General features: G+C 41.5%; 1 protein-coding gene across 19 annotated transcripts in view; it reads left to right on the forward strand.

Moving 5' to 3' along the window:
* The window catches only part of CADPS (calcium dependent secretion activator), a 471,511-nt gene that overhangs the window by 121,331 nt on the left and 336,896 nt on the right, over positions 1-13,284 (forward strand). For all 19 annotated transcript variants that reach the window (XM_059879758.1, XM_059879763.1, XM_059879759.1 and 16 more), the window contains 1 exon segment: positions 5,948-6,280. In XM_059879758.1, the coding sequence (XP_059735741.1) occupies positions 5,948-6,280 (333 nt within the window).

Below are 13,284 nucleotides of genomic sequence, written 5' to 3' on the forward strand. Positions count from 1 at the left end.
GTCCTCTGCACAGGGTGACATATGTCATTTCATCTTTATCACTGAACTTTTTTTAATCTAAGAAAAGTAGATGTGTGTGTGACCTGGCTATTTTTCTAAAATAAAGCTATACATTTTCATAGGCAAAACCACTATGATTCCTCAGTGGCCTAGGAAAAGAGTAACCAGCCATTCTAAAGGCACTTATTCCTGTGGGAACAACCAGGCAAGGAAGGAGGGAGCAGAGGGCCGAGTGGTTAAGACTAGTAGGGGTCCCCAGCCTCTGGGAGCTAATGCTTGGTGATCTCAGGTGGAGCTGATGTAATAGTAATAGAAATAAAGTGCACAATAAATGTAATGTACTCGAATCATCCAAGAACAATTCCCCTCTCCTCGGTCTATGGAAAAATTGTCTTCCATGAAACTGGTCCTTGGAGTCAAAAAGTTGGGGACCAGAAGCAAGAGGATGAGTTGAGTGTCTGAAAGTGGGGGTGGATTCTGGTTTGGCTGCAAACTGGCTGTGGGACCTCAGCCACCTCTGAGCTTCAGTTTCTTCATCCGTAGTAGTATCTTCCTTGCTGTCAAGATTTCATTCCAAACACACACACTTAGACATACAACCTCATCATAAATCTGCAACAGACAAGTGCTGTTATGAATATAAGAGCGGAAGAGTGGTGATATAGTGCCCACCTGCTGTATAGAAATAAATGATAAAAGAGGATTGAAAGCTACAGAATCAATCCACTCCCTAGTTTGGGGCCTAGACATGGGGATGGAAGGTACAAGGTCAAGGCAGGGGGAAAGGACATAGAAAGGGGCAAGGGAATTACTTTGGTTCCTAACCTACCACCACTTACCATAGGTCATGGCCTCAGATATGTTTCTTAAATTTGCCTAGGTTCCCCTTACTTTCTGACAAAAAAAGTCTTTAAGATCCAAAGATGCTTTTTATTTAAGAAATTTACATGCATCTTGCCTCAGTGAAAGTAAAATCTGTCATTTTCCCACGTAGAAAGGGGTGTTTTATATAACTGTGAAAGTCAAACATGTCAATTGTAAAACTAGACAATAGGGAAAAAATGGAAATGAAATGGTTAGGAAAATACCTCTAATCCCATTGTGCTAGACAACCACTATTAAATTTTGGTATATGCCTTTCCAGGTATTTTTTGATATATCTATACTTGTAAAGATAGGTCCTTGATTTCCATGTTAAGATGGAAAATAACTAAAAAATGTTAATAACCCATTTGTTTCATCTCACAGTTGTTTTCAATCTTTCTACTTCTGCAAAAGTCACACCTGTGCTAGCTCAATCATCAGTAAAAAGTTTTATTACAGTACCTGTGATGTTCTTAATCAAAAGTTACAGTCCTGTGCCCCAACCCCACTTCACCCCTATGATTGGAAGTCTCTGATTTAGCAGCATATCATGGACATCCTTTGATGCTGATAAAAGAAGAAAAGTTATCTTTTTTCATGGTTGTATAATAATCAATTTAAAAATAACAGTTAACTTTCATTACATTCTTGGAGCAGGCAGCGTGTTCACCAGTTGACTTTCATTGTCTCATTGAGCTCCCTTGCCAATCCTGCACAGCAGGGTGGTTATGATTCCCATTTGAAAGATGATAAAACTGAAGCTCAGAAAGATGAAGTAAGTTGCTCAGCTGACAAAGCCAACAGCTGGAGGAGCCAGAATTTGATCTCAGGTTGTCTGACACTAGAGCCCACGGTTACCATTATGTGTGTGCCAGTCATCAGAAACATTGTTAGTAACCTGGTTTTTGTAGGTTTTTAAAATCTTATTTACTATAGCATCTAGGTATTTTTCTTATTTACGTTGAAATGATGTGGTTTTGTAGAGCAGGAGAGGATCCGCCTTGTGTTCTCAGCCTGTCTGTAGAGAAGCAGGAGCTGGGCCAGCTTTACCCCATAGCATGTCCCGTCATTAAGTACCGATGCGCTTCTGTGTTTCTAAAACAACCTTGAGGCTGCTTGGCTCTGGCAATGGAGGGAAGGACTGATGGATGAGGCTGAGTTGCTGAATTGACTGCCCTTCACTGTTTCGTATTTATTTGTTTATCTGCCCTCTCCCATTATGACCTGTCTGGGAGTTGGCAGAGAAGCGGGCAGGATTTATGGATGTGCCGCATAGAGCTGTGCCTGGAGTTGAAGTCTCTTGCAAGAGCCACTGAAAAATGAAACAGAAAACAAAACACAAAATACCAGATAGAGCTCCTGGTACAAATGAATTTCAAGGGTCATTTTAGAGACACACAAGTACATTGCCTGCCTGGCTTCCTTTCGGACAAGACTGAGAAGCCAAGACAGATGATGTGCTTGGAAAGTTAGCTTTCTGCTGCCACCGTTTCTCCCTGTGGCCGACTTGCTGCTTTTTTGGCACTTGTCCGTCTCCTCCATCTTCTGCCTCCTTCGTCTATTCTCTTAACATTCCACTCATCTCCTTTTGTTCTGGGGCCTAGTGATTGTATCTTGTGGACAGATGTATCTTGTACCTGTGGACAGATGAAGCCCTCCACTTTTCAGAGTCTTTTCAATTTGATCTTTCTCAGAGAAGGCTGGCTGGTTGAACCCCAGGTAATGGTGAAGGAGTGAGGTTGATACAAGTTAAGTGATTGTCTAAAGCCATCCGCTAGTAGTACAATGAATATATATTTAGTGGCTATTGTGTATAAAGGAAGGACCTGTGGAAAGCAGATAATGTGTGCAGGACCCAGGGATCACCAGTTATGGATGCTGACTAGGACCAGTGTGCTAATATCCTCATTTCGTCCCCAGAGAAGGGCATGGCAACCCACTCCAGTATTCTTGCCTGGAGAATCCCATGGACAGAGGAACCTGGTGGGCTATAGTCCATGGGGTCTCGAAGAGTTAGACACAACTGAGAGACTAACACTTCCTCATTTCTTATCCCCTATTGTCAGGTCTCATGGAAAACGTAGTGTCAGTCAATTATTTTTAAGAGACCAGTGTATTTGTGCTTGCTGGTATCTTCTTTACTGTCTTCCCTCCATCCAGATATAATCTGCATAGGGTTTCTGCTTTGAGATGTCTGCTTTGTTCCTGTTGTTCATTCACTGATTTTCCTCATTTGACATAGCACCAACTATGTGCCAGGCGCTGTCTTAGACACTCAGAAAAAATAATAGGAACAAAGCAGATACAACTCCTGCCTTCTGAGGACTTATATAGTCTATCTGGAGCCTCAGACATTAACTAAAGTTAGAGAGACAAAGGACAGATAGCAGCCGTGGAGGGGCTCTGGGGGAAAGGAATCCGGTGCTGAGAACCTGAAATGGGGTCCCGTTCCAGGTTTGTGGGACGCTGCTATGGACAAATGGAAGGAGAGTGTGGCTTCATTGTTGAGTGAATGTTTTTAAGTCTCCTCTAATATTCACTAGTGCTGACAGCAAGGAATTAACCCCTTTGCATCGCTACCACCGTCACTCACCTGTGCTCATAAGCTGTCTCTCAACTGGCCTCCTGTCTACTCTCCTGGCCTTCTTCAGGTCCATTTTCTACATTAAAGCCAGAGTATGTGAACCTGATTGTGTCCTGTCTAGATTTAAAGCCTTCATTGGCTTCCCAGTGCCCTTCAAATGAGAATTAATGTTCTTAATAGAACCTCCTGTGCCGTTGGCCATCCGGCCCCTTCTACCTATCTTACACTAGTGATTGTATCTTACCTGTGGACAGATGAAGCCCTCCACTTTTCAGTCTTTTCAATTTGATCTTTCTCAGAGAAGGCTGGCTGATCATTTCACACTTCTCTCGCCATAGCCACACTGACTTCTCCTGATTTCCTCAGATCCTCAGTGTGTTTACATATGTTATTCCTTCTTTCATTCTTCTCCTACCCGTCTTTCACATTTCACCTTAAAGGAGTTCTCCAGGAAGGCTTTCCTGACCACATATTGGAATGTATTCCTGGCTACAAGCATGCATGAAGCTGCGCAGTTTCCCTTGGTTAGCACTTGACACAGGTTGTAATGATATTTGTGTGGGATGAATAGGACAATGTCACAGAGGCATGAGGGCTGGGGCAACATCTCTTTCCTCCTCATTCTAACCCTGGCACCTGGCACATGCCTTCCTCCAGAGAGTACCTAAAGAAAGGATGAATGGACTCATGAGTAACAGTATAAACTTTACAGCTTAAAAGACAAGCTCAAAGTTGTATAGTTCAACTCCCTCAGTGTATAGATAAGATACTAGAGGATCAGAGAGATGAGGTAACTTACCCAAGGTTACACAGAAAGTTAATGGCAGATCTGGCCTGGGAGTATGGTTTACAGGTCACATCACGGTGTTATACTGTCACTCCAAAAACTTCAAAACTTTGATGCTCTTTGAGATCTAGACCTATAACTGAAACACAGTGTGTTCGTTACATGGAGAAACTACCTGTATTAAGCATTATAGAGTTTCAGGTGAATTGCTAGCTCATTAAAGCTCTTAAAGCCTCGATTCATTTGTAACCTTTTTTTTTTTTTTTTTTTAATAATTGATTTTTAAATGAACTCTAAGGTCTCAACTGAGTACCTTTCCCAAGCACAGTGGAGCAGGCCATGGCCTCTAGCCTGTGAAACAAATCCTTGGTCCTTTTTCTTTCTGAATTCGTTCATTCAATTGACAATAAATGGAGTCCAACTTTCTAATATCTCTCCTCCCCAAGGAAGGCTTTGTAATGAAGTGGGAGGCAATGAGATGCCCCCCAAGCAATCGCCTACCACAGGTGTTCTCTGAAATATGACAGGGAAGTGCATATTTGTTCTGCTTCTGGAAGGCTATTTATGCACCTTCTGAACCGTGACTAGGACAGGACATGGCTCAAAAAGGTCAGGTGTTTCCTCTTGGTGAATAGGAAGCAGCAGCTTCACTGCCTTGTATGACACCCCAGAACTGTGTAGCTTATATAAGCTTCCAAATGCAGTGAAAGGAAACTGTTGTTAATGGCTGCTCTATCCCAGGATCAAGGCAGCACTAGCAAGATCACCAAGGGCTGTCCCTCCAGGCAGGTGAGACTCATAGGAAAGGGAGGAACCAGGGTGAAGTCAAGAGACCATGCGTTTATAGAGTTGTCCATTTTGAGTTAATGAGTTAAAAAAAAGACTCCTCTCTGAAGTCTTGGCTTTTCCATTTACAAAATGGATTGAGTGTAAGGCCTGCCTTCCTCATTATTCACTCTCAAAGCAGGAGGCTCTACTCTAAAGATGGGTGGGTGATATTTGGGGGAAGAAGAAGGGCACATTTCCAGCCCACGTGGAGTTTACATTTGGGGAGGGGAGACAGGCCTGAAATACATATTTATGTAATCCTTGTTCAATATGAACTGTGATGAGTATCACTGAGAGGATAAAATGAGATATAAATAGTGGACTATGTACTGTGTGAAGTGCTATGACCAGACATCATACCGGCTATTTTACATATAAAAATAATACCCACCACAACAACAACCCACATGGTATTAATATGAACCACCCTTTCAAGTGTTTATCATATATTGACTCATTTATCCCTCATTTAGAAGCACATGAGCTGTAGAAACTACTATTGTCCCAATTTTATTGATGAGAAAACTGAAGTACAAAGAGGCTAATCTGTTGTAAGAAATATGGCCACTAAGTGGCAGAGCAAGGACCCAAGCAGTCTGAGTAATTGAGTCTCTATATCAGGCTGCTTCTCAGGATATGACTGTCTCATTTTATCCTTGCGACAATCTAGGAAATACCAGTCATTCCCATTTTCCAGATTTGGACACAAAAGCAGAACGCCTAAGAGACTCCCCTGAGTTCCCACAGCTAGGAGGTAGCAGTCAGGCTCTGACCCACCCCGGTACCTCCTGGGATGCCCTCCAAGGGGTCAGCCCCGCCCCCGCCCCAGGAAACACTTCTTCCAGAGCAGCTTTCTGACGTCTGCCCCGTCCCCTCCCGCACAGGTGTTCCTGAAGAGCGACCGCGTGGCACGCATGGTGCAGAGCGGCGGCTGCTCCGCCAACGACTCGCGAGAAGTCTTCAAGAAGCACATTGAGAAACGCGTGCGCAGCCTGCCGGAGATTGACGGCCTCAGCAAGGAGACCGTGCTGAGCTCCTGGATGGCCAAGTTTGATGCCATTTACCGCGGGGAGGAGGACCCCAGGAAGCAGCAGGCCCGGATGACGGCCAGCGCCGCTTCCGAGCTGATTCTGAGCAAAGAGCAACTCTATGAGATGTTCCAGAACATTCTTGGGATCAAGAAGTTCGAGCATCAGCTCCTGTACAATGCTTGCCAGGTAAGGACCTGTCACCTGGGTCCAGGGCTGTGAGTAAAGCCGGGCCAGGGACTTCCTTGGTCCGCGGTGAAGGTCCTCACTTCCACTGCAGGGGTTTCAGGTTGCATCCCTGGTGGGGAACTAATATCCCCCGAGCTGTGCAGCACAGGAAAAAAAAAAAAAAAAAGAAGCAGGGCCTTATGACAACTTCTGTGTTCCCTAGTCATTGTTGCCTTCTGTGCGTATCTTGATTTTTTTAAATGTATTTTTAAATTATATTTTGTAAGTTTAATATATTTTAAAATTACATTTTGTAACTGCATTGGTAAAAGTTGAATATGGTCCAGTCTAGAATATTTTCAGGTTTTTCTTTTGATTTTTAAAAGAAATGAAAACATTTTGTGAGTTCCTAAAAATCTCCTGGCCCCTAGATGTTGTGTGTATTGTGTTCAGGGGGTCAGTTGGCCCCTTTATGGAAAGTGTCGTAAGATCAAAATGATTTTTTTAAAAAGATTATGCGCCTTTAAAATAGATGGGATTTACCAGCTGAAGGGCTTCTACTTCCTCATTTGGTGACACAAGTTGGACCTAGCACCTGGTCAAGAGAAATTACTTAAAACAAAACTTCCATAAAACCTGCCTTGTACCCTTATATTAGTCACACCATAAATTTCCAAGTGGATCCGAGGTGGCTAGCTGAGGCTTTGCTTGCGTGCATGCTAATTTGCTACAGTCATGTCCATCTCTGTGCAACCCTGTGGACTGTAGCCTGCCAGGCTCCTCAGTCCATGGGATTCTCCAGAGAAGAATAGTGGAGTGGGTTGCTGTGCCCTCCTCCAGGCTCAGCTTGGGCCCACCCAAAAAGTGCGCTTATATTTTTTCTGGATGGAAGTCTGGGGGAGTGAAGTACTCCTGATCTTCATTAACTGCAAATCTTTCCCCATTATATTTCTTTATTAAACAAATATTTATTGTGTGCCTACTCAGCAGACTTTGAAAAGTTTATTGAGTGTCTCTTGGGAGCATTTTTAAAAGGCACATTTCCAGCCACAGCCCTAGATTCTGGTTCTGCATTCTCAAGGTAGGGCCCAGAAAAATGCTTTTTTAAACAAGAGCTTCCCTTACTAGTAATCTTGCTCCCCGTTGCCTTTTAAGAACCATTATAGAATTTCAGCCATGCCCTGGTTTCTCTGTACAACTCTACCCCTCAGATCAGATCAGATCAGATCAGTCGCTCAGTCGTGTCCTACTCTTTGTGACACCATGAATCGCAGCACGCCAGGCCTCCCTTTCCATCACCTAATCCTGGAGTTCACTGAGACTCACGTCCATCGAGTCAGTGATGCCATCCAGCCATCTCATCTTCTGTCGTCCCCTTCTCCTCCTGCCCCTAATCCCCCCCAGCATCAGAGTCTTTTCCAATGAGTCAACTCTTTGCATGAGGTGGCCAAAGTACTGGAGTTTCAGCTTCAGCATCATTCCTTCCAAAGAAATCCCAGGGCTTATCTCCTTCAGAATGGACTGGTTGGATCTCCTTGCAGTCCAAGGGACTCTCAAGAGTCTTCTCCAACACCACAGTTCAAAAGCATCAATTCTTCGGCGCTCAGCCTTCTTCACAGTCCAGCTCTCACATCCATACATGACCACAGGAAAAACCATAGCCTTGACTAGATGAACCTTTGTTGGCAAAGTAATATCTCTGCTTTTGAATATGCTATCTAGGTTGGTCATAACTTTCCTTCCAAGGAGTAAGCGTCTTTTAATTTCATGGCTGCAGTCACCATCTGCAGTGATTTTGGAGCCCAGAAAAATAAAGTCTGACACTGTTTCCTCTGCTTCCCCATCTATTTCCCATGAAGTGATGGGACCAGATGCCATGATCTTCGTTTTCTGAATGTTGAGCTTTAAGCCAACTTTTTCACTCTCCACTTTCACTTTTATCAAGAGACTTTTTAGCTCCTCTTCACTTTCTGCCATAAGGGTGGTGTCATCTGCATATCTGAGGTTATTGATATTTCTCCCAGCAATCTTGATTCCAGCTTGTGCTTCTTCCAGTCCAGCGTTTCTCATGATGTACTCTGCATAGAAGTTAAATAAGCAGGGTGACAATATATAGCCTTGACGTACTCCTTTTCCTATTTGGAACCAGTCTGTTGTTCCATGTCCAGTTCTAACTGTTGCTTCCTGACCTGCATACAGATTTCTCAAGAGGCAGGTCAGGTGGTCTGGTATTCCCATCTCTTTCAGAATTTTCCACAGTTGATTGTGATCCACACAGTCAAAGGCTTTGGCATAGTCAATAAAGCAGAAATAGATGTTTTTCTGGAACTCTCTTGCTTTTTCCATGATCCGGATGTTGGCAATTTGCTCTCTGGTTCCTCTGCCTTTTCTAAAACCAGCTTGAACATCAGGAAGTTCACGGTTCACATATTGCTGAAGCCTGGCTTGGAGAATTTTGAGCATTACTTTACTAGCATGTGAGATGAGTGCAATTGTGTGGTAGTTTGAGCATTCTTTGGCATTGCCTTTCTTTGGGATTGGAATGAAAACTGACCTTTTCCAGTCCTGTGGCCACTGCTGAGTTTTCCAGATTTGCTGGCATATTGAGTGCAGCACTTTCACAGCATCATCTTTCAGGATTTGGAATAGCTCAACTGGAATTCCATCACCTCCACTAGCTTTGTTCGTAGTGATGCTTTCTAAGGCCCACTTGACTTCACATTCCAGGATGTCTGGCTCTAGGTCAGTGATCACACCATCATGATTATCTTGGTCGTGAAGATCTTTTTTGTACAGTTCTTCTGTGTATCCTTGCCACCTCTTCTTAATATCTTCTGCTTCTGTTAGGTCCATACCATTTCTGTCCTTTATTGAGCCCATCTTTTCATGAAATGTTCCTTTGGTATCTCTGATTTTCTTGAAGAGATTTCTAGTTTTTCCCATTCTGTTGTTTTCCTCTATTTCTTTGCATTGATCGCTGAAGAAGACTTTCTTATCTCTTCTTGCTATTCTTTGGAACTCTGCATTCAGATGTTTATATCTTTCCTTTTCTCCTTGTTTTTTGCTTCTCTTCTTTTCACAGCTGTTTGTAAGGCCTCCCCAGACAGCCATTTTGCTTTTTTGCATTTCTTTTCCATGGGGATGGTCTTGATCCCTGTCTCCTGTACAATGTCACGAACCCCATTCCATAGTTCATCAGGCACTCTATCTATCAGATCTAGGCCCTTGAATCTATTTCTCACTTCCACTGTATAATCATAAGGGATTTGCTTTAGGTCATCCCTGAATGGTCTAGTGGTTTTCCCTACTTTCTTCAATTTAAGTCTGAATTTGCCAATAAGGAGTTCATGGTCTGAGCCACAGTCAGCTCCTGGTCCTGTTTTTGCTGACTGTATAGAGCTTCTAAAGTTGGTTAAAGGCAGACACCATAGTTCATTGGCTAACAGTTGTTCCTTGCTCAGAATCCAGTAAACCTTGGTAAATCTTAATATAACTCCTCGCTTAAAATAACTCTGAGGCCTTGGGAGTTAACTTCCCCACACATGAGCTTGGGATGCAGTCGTAAGAATGCATGTACGCAAAGCCAGAAATAACATGGGACACTTTCTACATGGTAGCAGTTAAAGTTTATTACAGTCTATTGGAATAAGCAAAAAGTCAACAGACACCATCAGAACAGTGCCGTAAATATATATTTTTTTAATTAAAAAAAAATTTTATTGGAGTATAGTTGATTTACAGTGTTGTTAATTTATGCTATATAGGAAAGTGAGTCAGTTATACACATATGTATATTCACTCTTTTTTAGATTCCTTGCCCATACAGGTTATTACAGAGTATTGAGTAGCGTTCCCAATGCTATACAGTATGTCTTTATTGTTTATCTAATTTATGTATCGTAGACTTAGTATGATCATCTTTAGCTCCATCCATGTTGCTACAAATGGCGTTATTTCATTGTTTTTTTGTGGTTGAATACTATTCCATTGTATGTAATTAAATGTTTAATGTAGGAACTACAGGATATTGGGATTTTCTTCTTCCTGCCTCCATGTCTGTCTGCTAATTCAAGGCACACATCATTTACTTCGATGATCAGTGTTTACCCAACTGGTAACGCTGCCTCCCTTCTTGCCCATGAAAATGTACCCACCGCACACCAATCGAAGTGATCTTTTAAAATTGTAAACTGGATCATGCCAATTCTGCACCTAAAATCTTCCATGGCCATCCCCTCACCCCTAGAATGGCATCCTTACCTATAACTAAGGCTTAAGACAGAACAGGAATCATCCTGGATCACACCACTTTCCCTATGTGCTTTCTCACTGGCCTTCTGTTTCCCAAACATATCACATTGGCTGTGGGCCTTTGCATTTGCTCTTCCCTCAATTTAGAATACTCTTTGCGAAGACCTTTGCATGACTGGCACAGCTTAAATGTCAGCTTCTCCATGAGGTGTTCCTGGACCACTTCATCTAAAGTTCTCCCTTGCTTCACACCCTGCCAAGTCACTGTCTTTCCCATCCCCCTATTTGATTTTTATCAAAGCCTTTACCACTGTCTTCCATTTCCTCTTCACCTGTTTTTGTGTTTACTATCTGTCTAACCCTCTCTGCCCATCCTTCAGCAGAATGTTGGCCTTAGGAGGATGATAGTTCATCTCTGCCTTATTTGCTAATATTTCCCAAAAGTATTGAAAATACTTTGTCAAATACTTTGTCAAAGTATTTCCAGTACTTTGACATAAAACAAGTGTTCCATAAATGCCTATTACATTAATAAATGGATGATGGCAGATTGTTTTAACTAGTTGGTAGGCTCTTATCAACCATTATGCTGCTGCTGCTAAGTTGCTTCAGTCCTGTCCGACTCTGTGCGACCCCATAGACGGCAGCTCCCCCGTCCCTGGGATTCTCCAGGCAAGAACACTGGAGTGGGTTGCCATTTCCTTCTCCAATGCATGAAAGTGAAAAGTGAAAGGGAAGTCGCTCAGTCGTGTCCGACTCTTAGCGACCCCATGGACTGCAGCCTACCAGGCTCCTGCGTCCATGGGATTTTCCAGGCAAGAGTACTGGAGTGGGGTGCCATTGCCTTCTCTGTGTCAACCATTATAGCTCACCCTAAAATTTCTGGATGTTTTAGTAAACAGGAATCTGTTTGAAATCTCAAAATATAGTGTGTGTGTGTATATATATATATATATATAATATTCAAAGGTATTCTGACACCCTGCTTTCCTCTCAGCCCACTTCAGTTCAGAACCCTGGTTTCCTATCCAAAGATAGAGTTTCTGTGATGGGTTAAAAAGTATTTGAAATTCTCAAGCCTCAATTTGAGATTAAATATATTTGTTATTTTAAATTGACGTGTTAGTACTGCATCCCATGTAGCACTTGTAGATTGGGGTAAGCAGGTAGCAAAACCATCCATCACCACCCTCTTCTCTACAACAAGAAGATGAGTTGTGATAGCTTCAAAAAGATTGACAATCACCCACTTAAGTGGTAAGTAATATGCAGAATTAGAGTTAGTCAAGTGTTCATAAACTTGCTAGGCATAGAATGTTCCTAGGGATTAGTTTTTCTAATTTCAGTGGCTAGCTTATCATGAAGATTTTCTGCTCTTGCTTAAACATCAGCATCACTGAAATGAATCTATTGCTATGCCATTTCTTACTTTGGTTGCTTTGAACTTGTTGACTATGGTAAAGTGGCAGGACCTTGTTTTACTTGTTTAATTAATTAATTAATTAATTAAAATTAATTTATTCTACTCATTTTCAAGATTTTTCTATGTGGTATTAAAAAATATGAGGATATAAAAGAATAATGTCTTCTCTCCCCAAAATAATGGTTGTCCCCTTAGCTGAGAGAGAGTTATAAGAAATGTAAAATGAAGTAACGTCTTGGGACTGGAATACTTAAGGCATTTAGTATTTTATTTTATACTGACACCTAGTCTGATTACTGCTTCATTGGTTCACCTCAGTAGAAATCAGAGCAAAGAGCATATTACAGGTAATTCACAAAGAAAAAAACAAAATAATTCTGAATATATGATTGTAGAATTTCTAAGTTCCATGTGTTTAGTCGTCTGAGCTATATAATTGTATTGACAGTCAGAAGTATTTTAAAAGAAATATACCATTCTTAACAATAATACATTGCAAATGTTACAGAAATGGGTATTCTCATTACTTACTGGTAGAATGATTTATTGGGGTAAACTTTCTGTAGCATAATCTGTTAATTTGTAGCCAAACACCTTTATATTTGGCAAACCTTTTAACCTGGCAGCTCTGCTTCTAGAAATTTGTTTTAAGTAGATACTCAGAGATTTTATCAGGAGTTTTAAGTCCAAAGATGTTCATTGTGGCATTTTATATGACAGTGAAAAAAATACAAACAACCTTCATTCCTGGTAGGAGGGGATTAACTAGATTTTAACAGTATGAGACAGTACTCTTCAGCTAGCAAAATAGTTGCTGAAAAAGAACACTTACCATGTGGGGAAGTGTTCAGTAGATATTTCTAAGTGGAAAGTCAGGCTGTGGACCAGTGTGAAGACATAATCCCATTTTTATGGAATAAGGACTGGATAGGCAAACAATAAAATCTAAACTATGATTATCTTTAAGGGTTATGATATCTTTAAGGTTAAGCATTATGATTGATTTTTGTGTTTTTCCCTTGTGCTTTTTGGTGTTTTCACATTTTCTGCCCTAAGTATATAGGTATTTTGTAAATAGAAACAAATAGCAAAAATCTCAACAAAGAAGCTATCAAAAGAGGAAAATTATCTTCCGTGTTGTATTTGAGACTTCAGTCATTAATATATCACCTTCATGATTTTATACCATTTCCAAGTACTACCTGTGTGATTATTTATTTAATGTCCATAATTAAGCCAACACTTAACTCACTTTGTAAGCCTGTCTTTACCTTAGAAGTAATACATGTGAAATCACAGCTGTGATGTACTAGATTTTTAAAAATACTCTGCAGTAATGTGAACTGCAGTC

The sequence above is a fragment of the Bos taurus genome, chromosome 22, assembly GCF_002263795.3.
Source record: "Bos taurus isolate L1 Dominette 01449 registration number 42190680 breed Hereford chromosome 22, ARS-UCD2.0, whole genome shotgun sequence".
Taxonomy (NCBI): Eukaryota; Metazoa; Chordata; class Mammalia; order Artiodactyla; family Bovidae; genus Bos; species Bos taurus.